The sequence below is a fragment of the Urocampus carinirostris genome, chromosome 20, assembly GCF_059441175.1.
Source record: "Urocampus carinirostris isolate Australia breed hairy pipefish chromosome 20, RoL_Ucar_1.0, whole genome shotgun sequence".
Classification (NCBI taxonomy): domain Eukaryota; kingdom Metazoa; phylum Chordata; class Actinopteri; order Syngnathiformes; family Syngnathidae; genus Urocampus; species Urocampus carinirostris.
Window position 1 is genome coordinate 6,443,083 of NC_142368.1, and position 17,581 is coordinate 6,460,663.

The 17,581-nt window shown below is 40.4% G+C and overlaps 1 protein-coding gene across 5 annotated transcripts in view; it reads left to right on the top strand.

Annotated features, from left to right (window-relative positions):
* The window catches only part of plcb4b (phospholipase C, beta 4b), an 81,271-nt gene that overhangs the window by 38,422 nt on the left and 25,268 nt on the right, over window positions 1-17,581 (top strand). For all 5 annotated transcript variants that reach the window (XM_088324890.1, XM_088324893.1, XM_088324891.1 and 2 more), the window contains 10 exons: window positions 3,702-3,799; window positions 10,948-11,028; window positions 11,224-11,283; window positions 13,083-13,226; window positions 14,547-14,626; window positions 14,702-14,755; window positions 14,827-14,908; window positions 14,983-15,083; window positions 16,890-16,947; window positions 17,427-17,535. In XM_088324890.1, coding sequence (XP_088181016.1) covers window positions 3,716-3,799; window positions 10,948-11,028; window positions 11,224-11,283; window positions 13,083-13,226; window positions 14,547-14,626; window positions 14,702-14,755; window positions 14,827-14,908; window positions 14,983-15,083; window positions 16,890-16,947; window positions 17,427-17,535 — 853 coding nt within the window. In that variant the 5' untranslated portion in view covers window positions 3,702-3,715. The remainder of the gene's footprint in view (window positions 1-3,701; window positions 3,800-10,947; window positions 11,029-11,223; window positions 11,284-13,082; window positions 13,227-14,546; window positions 14,627-14,701; window positions 14,756-14,826; window positions 14,909-14,982; window positions 15,084-16,889; window positions 16,948-17,426; window positions 17,536-17,581) is intronic.

The window sequence follows — 17,581 nt, forward strand, 5'->3', positions numbered from 1 at the left end:
CTGTTAATCGTGCCACATTTCAAAAGGAAAGGTGTTGCATTGCGTCAGGCTGCCAAGGGAAAAGGGCAGAAACATCACTATAACTCTTTAAAGTGTAAAAGCCGTGCGGTGCGTGAAGCCAACGTGCCGGGGAGATTTTTCTTTTTCTGAAAACAATGAATGTGGGGAATTATGAGAAGTGAGATCAAAATTGGAGTTTTTGACGAGTTTAGTTTGTGACTTCCTGTGGTTTATATGTTAGTTTCCGTGCATTTTTTTCATTATATATACACTGGTACCTCTTCTTGGGAATTAATTTTGTTCTGGGAGTAGCTTCGTTACTAAAAACCTAGTAAGTAGAGACTCATTTTGTATGTAAATGCACTAAGTCGTTCCAAGCCCCGCAAAAGTACAGCAATCATAAAAAAAAAAAGACAAAAAAGCATCAGAACATGAAACAAGTGCATGTTAAAATTGCCGTGAAATAAATATATAACAGGAGGCACATAATGTAAAAAAATGAAGAATGAAGAAAATAATTTAAAAAAAAAACTGATCCAAAGACGCCAGTTTTTACCAGCTTTTGACAATCCGTCGGAAATGCGTGAGTCGGACGTAGCGGTAGCCCGTTTTGTCAACACTTTTCCCGGGTGATTCCATAAATTCCGAGGCTTGATAGAACTTTTCTAAAACTTATTTTTTGAATGATTGCTGCGTCTTGCCGGAAACCCTCCCTTTCCATGTCTCTGAACTCTGAATTGTAACGGTGACATGAAGAGCATGCTGGTAGAAAGCACTGGGTTGCCCGGCAGATTTGAAGCAATAGCCAGTTTGTTTATATTCAGGAAACTCTGGGAGCAGAAAAAGATTGGATGAAAAATTACAGATGCTTCCTGCACCATTGAGGAACGTTTCGAGGAGCCAAGATTCAAGCTGATTGGAAATTCAATTTGAAAAAAAAAGACAAAAAACATTAAGTAAAAAAAAAAACAACGAATGCTTCCTTCAAAGCAACCCTTCTCGTGAAATCAGGCTGTGTCTCCTTGCCCATTCGGCTGTGAGATAGGGGTTGTGTGGGTGGTAGGGGAATTTTGATTCTTGACTTGAGATCTCCAGTGCCAATTTATATATTTCATAGTGTATTGTGAGCAGACACGCTGAGAATTTGAGTCTCTCGGCCGAGACGATCCACCTCTCTCTCCCTCTGGCTAGCTGTCTCGGTTGGCCAGTCGGGGCTTTGATCAAATCGTTCCCCCAATACAATACATCGACCAATTTCAAGTACGTACTGGGTTTCAAGTCATCATGTTTATTTGTATAGCCCTTTATCACAAGGAGTCTCAAAGAGCTGCGCAGACCACAGATTATTGCAAACTACTAATGTTACACCATCCCCGATCTAAAACCTACACGAGGGCAAGGAAAAACTCAAAACCTTGAGAAGGGACCACACATGAGGTAATCCCTCTTCTAGTGTCAACGTGAGATATAGGTCATTCATAAGCTCTCGAATAGAAGTGTGTTTTAAGCCTAGATTTAAACAGTTCCACTAAGGTTTCAGATCAAATCTCAGGCGTAAGAGCATTCCACAGCACTGGGGCCCGACTGGAGAATGCTCTCGAACCTGCAGATTTCTTCTTGGCTCTTGGGATCACTAGTAGACCAGTATTTTCAAAGCTAATGCTCCGGACCAGAACAATGGGGAAAATTAAATCTGAAAGATATAAGGAAGTCCATGCAAGATTTTGTATCGTACCAACAGAACCTTAAAATCACATCTTGAGCTAACAGGGAGCCAATGCAGGTTAGCTAAAATTGGGGTACTGTGGTTTCAATTTGTTCTCTCTCTAACTCTCATTCAGTCAGCTGGCAAGTCCGTTTTAATGAAGGCTGTCGCAAAAAAGGGGCAACACTACTTTGCGTATTTTTCATTTTTGCGGGTGCTTCTGGTCCCCATTAACTGCAAAAAATGAGGGATTTCTGCATTAATAATCAAATTGCAATTACAATTAACATGATTACTTTATTATTATAGTTCCAATAAATTATACATATTTTTTTAATATATTATTAGATAATATGTATAATTAGTTTTAAAATATGAACAGTAATACTTTAAAGATATATAAATCTAATAACACTGTTTATGATAATCTGATTAATCACCATAATGCTATAACTATTGTATTATTAATCGAATCACCATTATAAATAACACGATTCCCATTTTACTTATTTTGCAGTTGCCAGCCCTAATGGTTACGAGTCGTACGAATGTGTCACAACAGGCCTATAGATAGCTTGTCACGCACTTGTCTAGCATATTTGAGAATGACGTAAAGGGGAGACTATATTTGGGGCCATGTCATCCACACGATAACACTTTCCCGGAGAGAGCGCCCCTTCCCTCCTCACCAGAGTGGCGCATGGCGCCACACGTGCAATTTCCCGCGTCTCTGCCTCCACTCGAATAAATCGTCATTCTTCAGCTTCCTTTTTGCTGGTGTCAATACTCAACACCGTGCTAGATCCTCTGCATTTTATGAGCGCCCCCCCCAAACCCCACATTTGCTGCACGCTATTCGGAAGAAAGAAACGTAATGATTTATTGTGTCCTCAGGCAACTTTGATTTATTCTTCTGCAGGGGTGGGCAACTATTTGAAATTGAGGGTCGCGTTATGTTATGAAATGTGGCCAAGGGGCCGATCCTGGAGACTTATCCATTTTTTTTCATTTATGAATAAATATACATGCAGACATGTACATGGTAGATTTCTTTGTGTTTAAATTCGCTTAGATTCATCAACTTGGTTTTAAAACACTAACAATTAAAGCAAAATAATACACTAGGTTCTGTTCAAGCACTAAAGTTGATATTTAGTATTGTTGTATTATTGTAGTTGTATTTTTTTTTAGTATTTTTGTTGTATTTCTGCAGTCTGATGCCACCTCCCACTAGGGGGATATGGCTCCGATGTGTGTCTTTGCAGTTCGATTTTTGTTGTATTACCGTACTTTGGTTTTTCTAGAATTTCCATAATATACATTTTTAGTATTTCTATCATATTTCTGTCATATTATGTATTTGAATTTTTGCATTCTAGTATGACTGTAGTAATATTTCTTTTAGTATTTCTGTGTAAGTATTTTTTGAGTATTTCAATAGTAGTATTTTTTTAAAATTATTTCTGAGGTAGTATTTTTTTGTATATCAGTAATACTGTTGGGGTATGTTTGTAGTATTTTTGAAATATTTCCACATTAATAGTTTTATAGTATTTCTGTATATTTTTATAGTATTTCAATCGCAGTATATTTATAATTGTTTTTTCTAGTATTTCTGTATATTTTTTGTAGTAGTATATTTGTAAAATGTATTTAGTCTGTTGTCAATTTTCTATAGTAGTATTTTAGTAGTATTTTTGTTCCATAGTATTACTGTAGTATTATTTCTCTAATATTTTATTTTTTTAGAATGAATTTGATATTTAGTTTTGACGTATTTTTGTAGTACTTATTTTGTTGTAGACTCCCAAATGGACAATGGGGACAAAGTCTGCACCAAAATATACATTTTTTTTAATTGGTAGTACTTACTTTTTATTTACATTTTTGTTTGGCAGGCCGAAAGAGAATGCCTCACAAGGCGGCATGTGGCCCGTGGTCTGTAGTTTCCCCACCCCTGTTCCTTTGTATGACCTCTTCCCTGTCTCTGTTTCAGGTCTTTGAGCAGCCATGACAAAATCGTACGAGTTCAACTGGCAGAAGCCCGTGCCCGAGTTCATGCAGGAGGGCGCCCTCTTCGACAGGTTTGATGAGGTATGGCCTCGATATTTCAATAAATGACCAATCCCCACGACGGTGAAGCGCTTAACACGGGCCCAGTTACAGCTAATTCAATATAGCGGATTTATGTCAATAGGCCTGACATTGCTGCTGGTTATTCTCCTTCACTTTTAACACGCTGTAGCAGAGGGTAGGGCTGCTCTACAGCCTTAGCGCTTTGTTTGTGCTCGTTTATCAGCCATATAGAGGAGCACACTTGTTTGCAAGCTTTTATTCATTGCCATTGTCATTGCTTCTTCAGCAAATGTGTCATAACATATTCATAGGATGCGCTTAAACGTTCAGTGATGCATACCCTGATACTTTGTGTGGTTGTTTTTTTGTTTTTTTCTTCAAACATGCGTCCTTCCTCTAACGGGAACGTTGGGAACGTCTTTCTCGGACGAAGGGAAAGTGTATCACGTAAACACGCATGTACTGTATGCGTTTACCTTAGGGTAACCCCTGAGCCTTCTATTTGGGGGTTTTATACCTGAGCTGCTTAATTGAGATTTAATGTAGAGTTTGATTTGCAACACTTGAGGCGGATTTATGGTTATTGAGAATTTCAGAAATTAATCTACTCAGCTTTTAGAAAAATAACGGTAGGTTAAATAACTCTATTGTAAATTGTCATTTTGGATGCATATCTTTTAGGAAAATTAAGGTAGTTTTACTTTCACTGATTCAAGATGGCGACTGCGCATGGATACATGCTTGCGGCGAGCTCTCCAGCTAATCTTCTATTTATTGCCGTTCTCTTGTCTTTTTTGCTTTCACTTTTGGACACATGTGTGGCCAAAAACACTTACAGTAGGGACGAACTTATTCGGTTGGGTGGGCGTCTAAATTTCGATTATTCGGGCACTTTTTATACCGCCCATGATATACCGAGCGAACTTCAAAGAGACCCGGCATCCTTGTGGACAGCTATTCCTCTTAAAAAACGGCGGCGGCGGCCCCGTAAAGAAAGAAAACAGAAACGTGGTTGCCGTGCAGGTAGATGTGTGAAGCGTGTGAAGTCCAAGCAGCAAGATGGACGCGAGGATGTAACTAATTCCACCATTCATTCCTCGCCGGACAACCGACGCTTTGAACTCAGCGCTCACGAGCGGCCACAACGCCGGGAGCTTTTGAAGATCTCGACAAAGACTACAAAGAGTTCAGCTAAGTCAAATGATTCAGCAAAGCTGAAATTTGGTCTGTTAAATATTAGATCGCTTGCTCCAAAAGCTTTACTTGTTGATAACATTATTCGTGATTATAAACTTAACTGTATGGGTCTTTGTGAAACGTGGTTACGCCCGGATGAGCACTTAGCTCTAAATTATGCCTCTCCCCCAGACTACGAGAGTAGTCATATAGCACGCACGCTGAAAAGAGGTGGTGGTGTTGCGCTAATCTCTGAAAAATCGCTCAAATTTAATACACGTACCTCTAATAATTACAAAACGTTTGAGGCTCTTGTGATGCGGTCCCCTCAATTGTCAATTGATGTAATAACTATCTATCGTGCACCTGGGCCATACACAACTTTCTTAGACGAATTTGCTGAACTTTTGTCTGAACTAGTAACCTATGCAGACAAAATAATAATTATGGGAGACTTTAACATTCATATGAACTCCCCACACAGTTCACTTACTATTGCGTTTAGTTCTCTAATTGATGCATTTGGTTTTACTCAACTGGTTGACTTGCCAACCCATAAAAATGGGAACACGCTAGACTTGATTCTGACTCGAGGAGTTTTAACCTCAAACATTATGGTGCTACCGTGTACTACTGTTATCTCTGATCATTATTTAGTGACATTTGAGGTGCTAACTAAATGTAAAGTTAATAAAGCTGAGGGATCTAGCGGACGCAATATAAGCACTGGCACAGTTTCTGAGCTCTTTGAACTCCTTCCTGGAGCAGTTGCGTCCTTTCCTAAATACAATGGCTCGATTGACTCACTCATGAATGAGTTCAATACCACCCTGACTAGTGTGCTGGATTCAATAGCGCCCATAAAACTAAAATCACGTCCTAAAAGACGCACACCTTGGTTTACTGAGGAAACTAGAACCCTTAAAAAAGAATGCAGGAAATGGGAGAGAAAATGGCGCGCTACCAAGCTTGAGGTTTTCCATCAAACCTGGTGTGACAGCTTGTTAAAGTATAAAGCGGCCCTTGCCTCTGCAAAATCGGCCTACCTTTCGAAGGTGATTGCGTCTCAAAAGAACAACCCCAAAGCCCTTTTTGACACTGTAGCATCGCTTACAAGGCAACAGCCTATTGCAGACAGTTCGACACACTCTGCTCAGGACTTAATGGTCTTCTTCACTAAGAAGATTCAATGCATACAGGAAGAAATTGCAAAAGATATTGTTAGTACCACACGTATTAAAGGACTGAAATTTACAGATGCACGACAGGGTGGCTGCCCTGGGAAAATGGCCGGTTTTAGTGAACTGTCACTTGATGATCTCAAACAAGTGGTGAATGCGGCCAAACCGACAACTTGCCAGTTCGACCCGCTCCCAGGTTCACTTATTAAAAGTCTTTTTAGCGTCCTTGGGCCTTCAGTTCTAAATATTATAAATACATCACTCTCCTCAGGTGTAGTTCCAGCAGCTTTTAAGTCCGCCGTTATTAAACCCACACTGAAACGACCCAACCTTGATCCAGAAATATTAAGTAATTACAGACCTGTGTCAAACCTACCTTTCCTCTCTAAAGTACTCGAAAGAGTAGTGGCACAGCAGCTGAATGCTTTCATATCGGAGAATAACCTTTTTGAATCCATGCAATCAGGATTCAGGGCTAACCACTCTACTGAGACAGCTCTGATCAAGGTAACAAATGATCTCCTAATGTCAATGGATTCTGGCGCTTCATCACTTTTGCTGCTGCTGGATCTTAGTGCTGCTTTTGACACAGTGCGCCACAATATCCTACTAGAACGGTTGGAAAAATGGATTGGTCTCTCAGGAGCTGTCCTCTCGTGGTTCAAATCCTACCTCTCAGATAGGACACACTGTGTTAAATATGGTGAAACGACATCTGAGCCCTTTAATGTTACCTGCGGTGTTCCGCAGGGTTCAGTGCTCGGCCCCCTACTTTTCAACATTTACATGCTTCCGTTAGGTGATATTATTCGCAAGTACAATATCAGCTTCCATTGCTATGCAGACGACACTCAACTATATCTTCCGTTGGAGGAATCTTCCACACTAAACTGTGGAAATTTGGAGGCCTGTCTCACTGAGATAAAAGAGTGGATGTCACTCAACTTCTTGCGTCTTAACTCTGAAAAGACTGAAATGTTAGTCATTGGTCCTTCTAAATGCCGGGACTTATTCTCAAAAACTGCTGTGAACATTGACAAATGTCACATCACACAGAGTGACTCAGTTAAAAATTTAGGTGTCATATTTGACCCTGATCTATCCTTTGAGATGCATGTAAAGCAAATTACTAGAACTGCCTTCTTCCATCTTCGCAACATTGCTAAAATCCGTTCAATACTGTCTCAGTCTGATGCGGAAACAATAATTCATGCATTTGTTACCTCCCGTCTCGATTACTGCAATGCACTACTCTCCGGTCTCCCGAAGTCCAGAATCAAGTCTCTTCAGCTAGTACAAAATGCCGCAGCGAGGCTCTTAACCAGGACAAAAAAGTACGATCACATAACACCGATTTTGGCTAACCTGCATTGGCTCCCAGTTAGCCAAAGATGTGACTTCAAAGTTCTCTTAGTATTGTACAAAATCATACATGGACTTGCTCCCTCTTATCTTTCAGATCTGATCTGCCACTATGTCCCGGGCCGAAGCCTACGATCTGAGAGTGCTGGTCTTCTGATGATCCCGAGAGCAAAGAAGTCTTCTGCTGGTTCGAGAGCGTTCTCCATCCGGGCACCGGTGCTGTGGAATGCTCTTCCCCCTGAGATTCGATCTGCAACCTCAGTGGAAATGTTTAAATCTAAACTTAAAACCCACTTCTACTCCATTGCATACGAATAACCTACTCCTCTTGTCGGTTGAAAATAGTTTGTGTAATATAGTGTAACAATCTGTGAAGCCCTTTGAGACTCTTCGTGATTTAGGGCTATACAAATAAAAATGACTTGACTTGACTTGACTTTGACCAATGTATATCAATAATTTCTGTGTAACAGCAGAAATATTTAATCTTATCGCTTTGTAACAGGTTTAACTGTCGGAATATTTACAATAGCTTTATTTTTACAATGTACAACTATTACAGGATGTATTGTGGTCTCCATGCATCAAAAATATAACTAAGGTTGATTTTTTTATCATCTGAAAAATGAGTCCACCTTCCCCAGACAAACACAAAGGTGCGAATGCATGCTTTTGTATCCTCTCATTTAGATTATTGTAATGCCCTGCTCTCGGTCTATCCATAAAGAATATTGCTGTCCTGCAGAATTTAGCACTGGTAGGGTGTTGCTAAGTGGATGCAAATCCTGCGCCCGTTTGTTGCCATCTCTATCTGTGTGGATGAAGCTTAATCGGGTCCCTTTCCTCACAATGTTATTCTGTGTCTGGCCATAGTTTTACCTATTATTATTATGATTTTTGAATTTTTTTATTTAACCATTGTATGTGTCTGTGAATTTGGCGTTCCAGGTTATTGGGTGGGGAGAAGAGAGTATTTAAGTTCATTATTGTACATTTTTTATTTTTTTATACAATGTTTTATTCAAGCTGCATTTTTCCCCTGAAAGTGGTATGCAAATGCATTTTGATGGATGGTTTCAGTTTAGCAGTGCAGCCACTGTGTCTCATTCTAGCTTTATCCTAGTTTGTCTTACTTTTGGATGGATGGGGAACTTTTTTTTCCCAAATGATAGAAATAATTGATTCATTCGGTCCCTCATAGATTTTAATCTAAATTAAATTTGACATCTAACCTAGCAATTACCATTTAAATGTTCAAGACTTCGTTTATGCAAATTCCCTAAAAAAAAAAAACACACACTTTTCATTCATTGTCCGTATTTTTAGCCCTTCGCCCGAGCGAACAAAAAGTGCTCGGCAGCTCCGAAACTTGAAAGCCTGCAGGCAATATTCACCCGTCGATTGTAAATGGCGTCCGCCAAATCCAACCGTGCGCACACACGCACATGGTGGAGCAAATATGCTAAGCAGCATGGATTTTTCTCTTCCCCCTTCGGAAAACACAGCACACAAGCGAGACCGCGCTGGGTGACCGATGGACTAAACAGCGAATGTTTGTTATTATCCTGAGCTTGTCATCGGCTTGATGAAATCTGTGTACTTATTAACACCCGCTCACAATAGCTGAAAATTTGCATGATAGAGTCAAAATAGTTTGAAGATATTTTCACCCTTTCTACGTTATTCAATGATAATTAAAAACTAAATGTATTTCAACACCACCCAAACAAGCATTATTATGTCGGATTTTTGTACAGTATTCATAATGATAATAGCTCTTTTTATGTATTGTTTTTTTAATTTGATATTTCTCTATTCTACCTTATTTATCTAGTAACATTTAAAACATTATCCTCAAGGTGAGCAAAATTATGTTACGAGGCAGACAGAAGGTCTTTTTGAGCATTTGCTGCAATGCACTGTATCATGGCATCTATAAGTTTGCCACCTCACGCCTTCAGCGGGTCCAAAATGCTACTGCTCGACTGTAAGAAGGAGCACATTACAGTACACCAGTTCTGGCCTTCCTTCACTGGCTGCCGGTGCATTTCAGGGTTCATTTTAAAATAATTTTATCTGTTTTTAAATCTTTAAACGGGCTAGACCCCCCCCCCCCCCCCCCCCTTGCCTCAGTGAGCTTCTTCACTGTCATGTTCCTGCTTGGTGCCCTAGTTCAGCCTAAGATATGAAATATTAAAAATGAGTAGTTTTGCAATAAAATGAAGAGATTATATTTAAAATCATCAATATAAGCAGGGTTTCCGCTACTTTATTGGCCAGGTGGGCAGCCATTTCCCCCCTTATTTTTAAGAACATTTTTAAGACAGATCCCCATTCCTCAGCTGATAAATGGACAATCAAGAAGGTCAACGGGATCCCCAAGAAGCAGCCAGGACTTCTTCTGCCTAATGGCAGCCGTATAAAAGACGTTATTTATCACGCTCTGAGTAAGATCAATAAAACGGCGGGACGAGGACACCGCGAGGCATGCTGTAAAATATGTCCTTTCGGGACAAGGATGCCAAAGCTTTTAATTTGTCACACGGTGTGACAGCTTGGCTTTTAATAGTCTGCCGTCGGTTTTTACAAGTCGGGCATAAATGCTAGAGTAGGTTGAGATTGAAGTCGCTTGAAGTTTTACCATGATCACATTAGTATTTAAACCAGTTTAATTTTTCGGTGATTTACGGTAGTCTTTTCACATTTCCCACAGTATTTTATGGGCAGTCGAAATGCTTGAATTTTAATCCTATTTTCAAGGATTGAAAAATGCTTGGATTTTCGGTGAAATGCTCGGAAATGTTTGAAATTGTTGCAGTTTCTAAACAATTCTTATTAAAAATGGTGGCTTCCCTTTGTCATTGCATTTCTTCCTCCCTCGTGATTAACGGCAGCTAACATTAGTTTGAATGGCAATGTCCTATGAAGTGTTGTTGACCCCAAGAGGACAGGTGCATGCTACACCTAAACAGGGCACTATGAAATATGTATTAGTACAAGGATTACGTATCAATTATAAAAATGTATTATGGGCCGTGCAAAAAATTAAGGTAGCGTTGTCCAGTGTAAATTGTAATGGGAAGAACTTCCTGCAACTGAAAATGTAAGCTACATTCCTGTCATTTTTACCTATATTGGGAGAGATTTCTCTTTAACATATTACCACACACATTGTTCAATTCCAGATTTATTCCAGATCTAAAAACCCTATGTCTTGATACATGCACACGCAGTATTAAAAATAACATGTAAATCGCAGGTGTATTGGTTCACCTAATGGTACTGGAGGAATTGGAAATTCAGCTTTGAAAGTCCTTAAATGGTGCTTGAATTTGGCCATGAAAAAAGGTGTATGAACTTTGTGCCTATACCTTTTGAGAGATTTACAAGTTTTCTGTGATTTTCTTCCCTCGTGATTGTTCATGCTTCATTTTCACGTTTCTTCAGGACCCGTATATGTTTGAGCCCAATTGCCAAGTGAAGGTGGATGAATATGGCTTCTTCATCACCTGGAAAAGTGAAGGAAAGGTACAAACTCAACCTTTTTTTAAATCCGTAACTGAAAGGTCTCAACAGCTTCTTATGTTTTCGTAATAAGAGTATCTTTGCTGGGTTATTTTGGGTTAATGCTGCACCCCTCAACGCCAGAAGATGATTTAATGATACCACGTGTCTGGTTCCTGATTTTCTAATCATCATTACTCTTCCTCATCATTCCTGCAGGAGGGCCAGGTGCTTGAGTGCTCCCTCATCAACAGCATTCGCGTCGGCGCCGTCCCCAGGGTGAGGAAAAAAGCACTCGCCACCGAAGCTGAACACTGAAGTCGTTTTTTTATGTCTGCCGCTGCTGCTCACTGTGTGGGAAACTCTGCAGCTAAATCTTGGCATCACTGACATCACTAATCACATTTATTTTGGGTAAAACGGTGTGTGCTTGTGACAGAGAACCTCAGCGATGTCAAATCATGATGCGAGTCATCAATTCACCCGTTAGCAGCCCTGCTGGGTGACACATGTGCAAGGTGGTTTACGTGTCTATTAGCAGTTGCTGCATACTGTTGACAGTGAACAGCACTTGTTTGATCTTGTGGTGCGTGCGGTTGAAGCCACACATAAAGTTGCTCCGGCTAAATAACAGCTTCCCTGATTTCACACTCACACACACACACACACACACACACACAAGCGACGAGGGGGCTTCTCCTGCGAAGCTAACGTTATTACTCACACAAGCACACGTAATGCAATGAGCTATGCGGGAGACGAATTGCACTTATGCTGCACGTCTTTTGGTCTATTGCCCGGCTTTTAGCCTCAACAGGCACATTGAAAAATGTCCAAGTAAAGTGCACGTTTCTTCTGTTCTGAGTTGTTTTTCTAACTTTAGAAACTTGGTTATGCTTGTACTTTTACCAGGGTCACTTTATAAAGGTAATTCGTATGTCCAATTAGGGTTTTTTTCAATTGTTTTGGGGGAAGAAGGTATTATGTATTTGTGGTATCTGTATCAAGAGATGAGAATCATCAGCAATTGGAATTAGAATTAATATAGAATTGTCTTTATTGCTTTTAATATGGTGAAAAATTGTGTGAAATGAGATTTGACATGGCACTCCAGGGTAAACATTTAAGAGACTTTTTAATACATGACTGTTAAACGTAATTTACAAATCATCTTTACTGCGTAGTCCTTATAGACTGGCAGTGCATTGAAAAAACTGGATTGTAACAATACTGGAAAATTCCCTGTGGGCGGCAGTGGCTAAGGAGGTAGAGCGCTCGTCATGGGATCAAGAGATCGCATTTCGAATCCCGGCTCCTCCGTGTTATATGTAGAAGTGTCCTTGGGTAAGACACTGAACCCCTATTGCCCCCAATAAGCAGGTAAGCGCCTTACATGGCTGCACGGCCGCTATTGGGAAATGTGAAGCACACTGTAAAGCGCTTTGGGAAGTCTTGACTTGAAAAGCGCTATATAAATGCAGATCATTTCACTTCATTTCATTTCCAAACAAGTCGCAAGATATATATTTTCACCATTTTGCTGACGTGTTTAGGGCCCTGGGAAAGAACTGTCTCTGAGTCTATTAGTCCATCCTTTAAGGGACCTGTAGCGCCTAGGTCAAACAGGTGGTGGCCAAGGTAAATGAGAGTCCCTTATAATGTTGACGGCTCGGCTGCGGTATCGCAAGCTGGCAATGTTCTACAGACTTGCCAGAGCGCAACCAAGGATCTTTTGGGCTGTGTTGATTACTCTCTGTATGCTTACCCTTTCCGTTGCCGTGCTCCCAGTATAACCATGACGCCGTATACCAAATTGCTCTCCACTGTGGTTTTGTAGAATTAGTATCAATTTTCACTAAGAGTTGAGTATTTGTATTGGTATCCATCTGAAAACAAAACAATTTTTTTTTGTGTTGAAAAATATCCAAATACTCATTTTTTGTCCTTGCCAACACTGCTTCTCCTTCACCAAACAAAACAAAAGATTGCCAAAGGCAAATCACATTACGGAGTCCTCCAAGAAGAAGCATAAAGAAGCGTTCTCATCCGACCTACAAACGGTCTTCTTTCCCTCTCAGGACCCAAAGATCCTTTCATCCTTCGAGTCCGCGGGCAAAACGGAGGCAGACCTTGAGGGTTGCATCATATGCATCTGCAGCGGAGCCGACCTGGTCAACCTCAACTTCATGTTCATGGTGGCAGAGAACCCGGACACAGCCAGGGTGAGAGATCAGGACAAAGCCCCAAATTCCTTCAGTGGATGACCCCTTGCAGCTTTAAAGATCCGATCAGTTGTCGCCGTCATGTCGGTCAACAGTGGGCCGGTGTTTGTGTGTGTGTATTGGACTTAAAATAGCTGTACTGCCAAATATCTGTTGCAATGACAGACTCTGTCTTTCATTGTAATTCACTCAAGGTGGCTTTTATTACCCAGCTCAGACATGTACTTATCACACACTAGTTATTACTCTCTGTTCAGGCAAAGTGAACAAATCTAAGGTTCAGAATGTGCTAGTTAAGAAGACAATGTTCAGGGTTTATAATACATAAATAAGGAACTAAATAAGATGATAAAAGAGCTAATTAAAATAAAAATAAGGATTCCAATATTTATGTATTTTTGTTAGCTCAGGCATTAGAGAAATGTTTTAGGTGGATTACAATTATAACAACTTTAAAAAATGTCTGAGTCATGGTAAAACAAATGTTGGTTCTAAAGAAAACATTTTTTTTACTACGGTAGGAAAATGGTAACTGAAATGAGTGATTTGGAAGAGGAAACAAACGCTCATGTTTATTTGTGACGCCCTTAATCACAAACAGTATCAAAGGGCTGCACGGACCACAGATTATTGCAAACCACAGAGTATCATGACACCATCCCCTGATTTAAAACCTCCATGGGGGCAAGGAAAAACTCAAATACCTTAACATGAGTAAAATGAATAAACCTTGAGAAGGGACATAAAACATAAAATATAGGTTATTCATATGCTATAACCATTCATTTATTTTTCTTTTGTTTTGGTATGAAAAAATTAAAACATTGTTTGATCCATTTGTCAGCATTTACGATTTTTCTCACTGTGGTGTAGTTTTTGATGTCACATTCCACTCTAGTATTAAAAAGTTGTCTTTAAGCTTGTTTTTTTGTTTTTGTTTGTTTTTTGGGACCACTCTACACTGTTTGCTGCGTTATTACACTTAAACTCAAAATAAGAAAAAAATATGGGAAGATTTGATTATAGCTACATCAATACTTAAGTCTGTAAATACCTTAAAATTTAGAAAATGTCCTTAGGTTGATACGGAACATTTCAATGGTTGTCTTTACTAAGCTTTAAAGGAGACCCAGTTGTTGTTTTATCGGGGTGTTTATTTATACTCTGTTGTGTTTGCCGCCGTGGGGTGACCCATGTTATTTATTCAACAACGCGCACACACACCTCGCAGCTTATCTCACCTAATTGCTTCATCTCGACGTCAGTCATGCACAACAAAGCTGCATACACAATGTCTTTCTTCCAAATTTGTGTGCCCAGAAATGGACGGAGGGACTGAGGTCGGTGATTCACAACTTCAAGGCTAACAACGTGTGTCCGATGACTTGCCTAAAGAAGCAGTGAGTGCTGTCGGCATGGGCGACCGGCAGGAGTAGGAAGCTGGTCCCCGTTTAATCAGTGTGTTTTTATCCCAGCTGGATGAGAATGTGCGGCCTGACCAATGTTAACGGGAAGATCCCCGTCAGAGGGTAAAGAAGCCATTGTCTCTGAGGTTCAAATTTATTTCTATGCCTCTAACGCTTCTCCCCACCCGTAAAAGGATCACTCGGACGTTTGCATCAGGCAAGACTGAAAAGGGCATTTTCCAAGCGCTGAAGGATTTGGGACTTCCCAGCGGCAAGGTAGACCCCCCACATCCGATATCCTCTAACTGAAGTGAGAATCAATAATGATTCTTTTTCTATTCGTCCCACAGAACGATGAAATCGAAAACTCCGTGTTCACGTTCGACATTTTCTACGCGCTCACGCAGAAAATATGCCCTCGCACGGACCTGGAGGACCTCTTCAAAAAAATGTGAGAATCAGTCTTTGTTAAGATTTTGCCTTTAAAACGGAACGCAAAACGTTCCTTGTAATTTGGTGGACCCTTATTAATTCTACAACTAAAGATGTGCTAGCACCAATACTAAGTATCTATATCGAGCCGATCCCTGTGTTATTTCAAGATATTTGTACTCGCAATGTCGATTGATACAATCAAACATAAAAGCTACATTGATTTCATTAATTTTTAGCAGCAACATTTTATGTCATCAGCTATAATTAAGTAAAAAAACATTTTAATATATTTTGAACTTGTTTTTCTAAAAGAAAAAAAATAATAATGACCATATTGACTTGATGTGATAAAAAAGGAATATTAAATAATTTTACTTTAAAGGGACATTGTGTATTCTTTTAAGCCTCCTACTGAAAAAATGTTAATTTTTACACTATTATTCGTTGTTTATGAGTCGCCTGTGAGCTGTACATCTTTTTTGCACCTGCTGGAAATATCAATCCAACAAAAGCGGCAGGAAAGTTTTGTATTTATAAGAAAAGGCATGGGATTTAATTAATTTCTTTGTCTCCTTTTCAGACATTCTGTTACACAGTGAAGTGATATTTACATGTGTAATCAATAATAAAACTGCCTAGTAGTGATGAAGAAATGAAAGTAACTAGCATAAAAACATGCGTTTTTTTTGGATCATGATTTTCCACCATCTTGTTGCTGAGGGTGCCCACAAAAACCGAAAACCTTGTGCAGGACTGGGCAAAAAAAGAGATGAAAATGCCCCGGTTTGGTCACTTTGAATCTTTGTATTCTTCTTTGGGCTAAGTAGCACTCGTTTTCCATTGCAATACACCAACCCAATGTGTTGAAAGAACCAGTGATCCTAAAATAATAAACATTGGCTGCGGCTGCATCGGCTCGCTACAACGGGTCAGGTGTATCGACATTTCGTTCTGTGTACATTGTTACAAAGAATGACAATACAAAGGAAATTATTATTATTATTATTATGTTTAGAGCCCCCCCAAAAATTATGAGGTTTATATAAACATGTTCGTATCATATATATTTGTCAGAAAGGGGTTAAGAACGTTTTTGTGTCATGTTTGTCCACATACAGAAACCATATGATTTTCCATTATCAAACGTTTTTGAAAATGCGTCAGGGAGCCATTAGGCAGCACCAAAGAGCCGTATGCTAACCCCCACACTGCACAGTATTACACAGTGTCCCTTTAAACTTGAATCAATATTTTTTAACTGGACTTTTCACAGCAAGATGCGTAATGTAGATACTGTTGTGCTGCTCCCTCTGGGGGCAAATAACGCAAGTTCCCGCTATATTAATGTTGTCTTAGTTAATCTGACTATCATGTTTTGCATTGTGTGCTAGCATATAGTAAGTCAAAGTGATCTTTTTTGACCTTTCACATCTGTAGTTTTGTTTTCAAACCTTGGCAACAAACTTAAACAGAAAAGATGCATTGTAATCAATTGAAGTTAGCTCCGCCTACCAATATTAAGGGTCTCCTCCCTACCCTTGCACCCTGCCGCAAAAAAACGGCAACAAACATCCTTGCTGCGCCTGCTGCACTAACTCGAGAGCCGCTAACCCGCTTCTCCAGTTCGCTGGCATTAACGATCTCCTACCTAACGACATTTGCTCCGGGATCCATTAGCCCCCCCCCCCCCAGCGAAAGACAAAAGGAGGGCTTGTCGTTTCTAATAACGTGAAGCGACTGCCTGCTGCGCGAACGACTGACTGACTTGTTTCCACGGGCCTAACCATTTTGTTTTCTCTTTTTCTAATCAATTCCTTTGCAGCAATGGGAGCAAAAGTGATTATTTAACAGTAGACCAGTTAGTCAGCTTTCTCAATGAAGTAAGCTCTTTATTATTCGTCAATTTTTTTGCTCTCTATGTGTGTGCATGAGTGTGCATTTGCCTTGCCTCCGCCTCCCCCCTTCTCATTATCTCCAATAGGACTCCATTAAGGAGACTATTTCACTTCCAAGGGCAACTTCCTTCGACGCCACCTCTGCATGCCATCTCTCGTTTTCTCATCCTCCTCCCGCCTTGGCCTAGCCAGTGTCTGATGAGGTTGCCATGGCAACGGGAGGGTAAAAGTTCCCGTCCTGTCGCTTCCTGCTGGCTGTTTTGTGTGTCTGTGGCCACCGCGATGCACAAGACGCGAGAGAGAGAGCACCTCGTTGTGATTTGGTGTAGTGTTTGAATCCTCATCATTATCGTTCCCCCTGTCTGGTGTGTGCCCTCACCTGCCGCTTGTCAGTTTGGTTTTTGTGGAGAGATGTCGGGAGTATGTCGGTCACCTGTCGTTTTGACACCGGCCCCCTTCCCCAGAACCAGCGGGATCCCCGGCTCAACGAGATCCTCTTCCCGTTCTACGACCCGAAGAGAGCCACGCAGATCATAGAAAAGTACGAACGGGACGAAGAGTTGAAGAAGAAAGGTGAGATGGAAAACTGGAAGAAATCGTAGTGCAGGCCTCTGCTGCC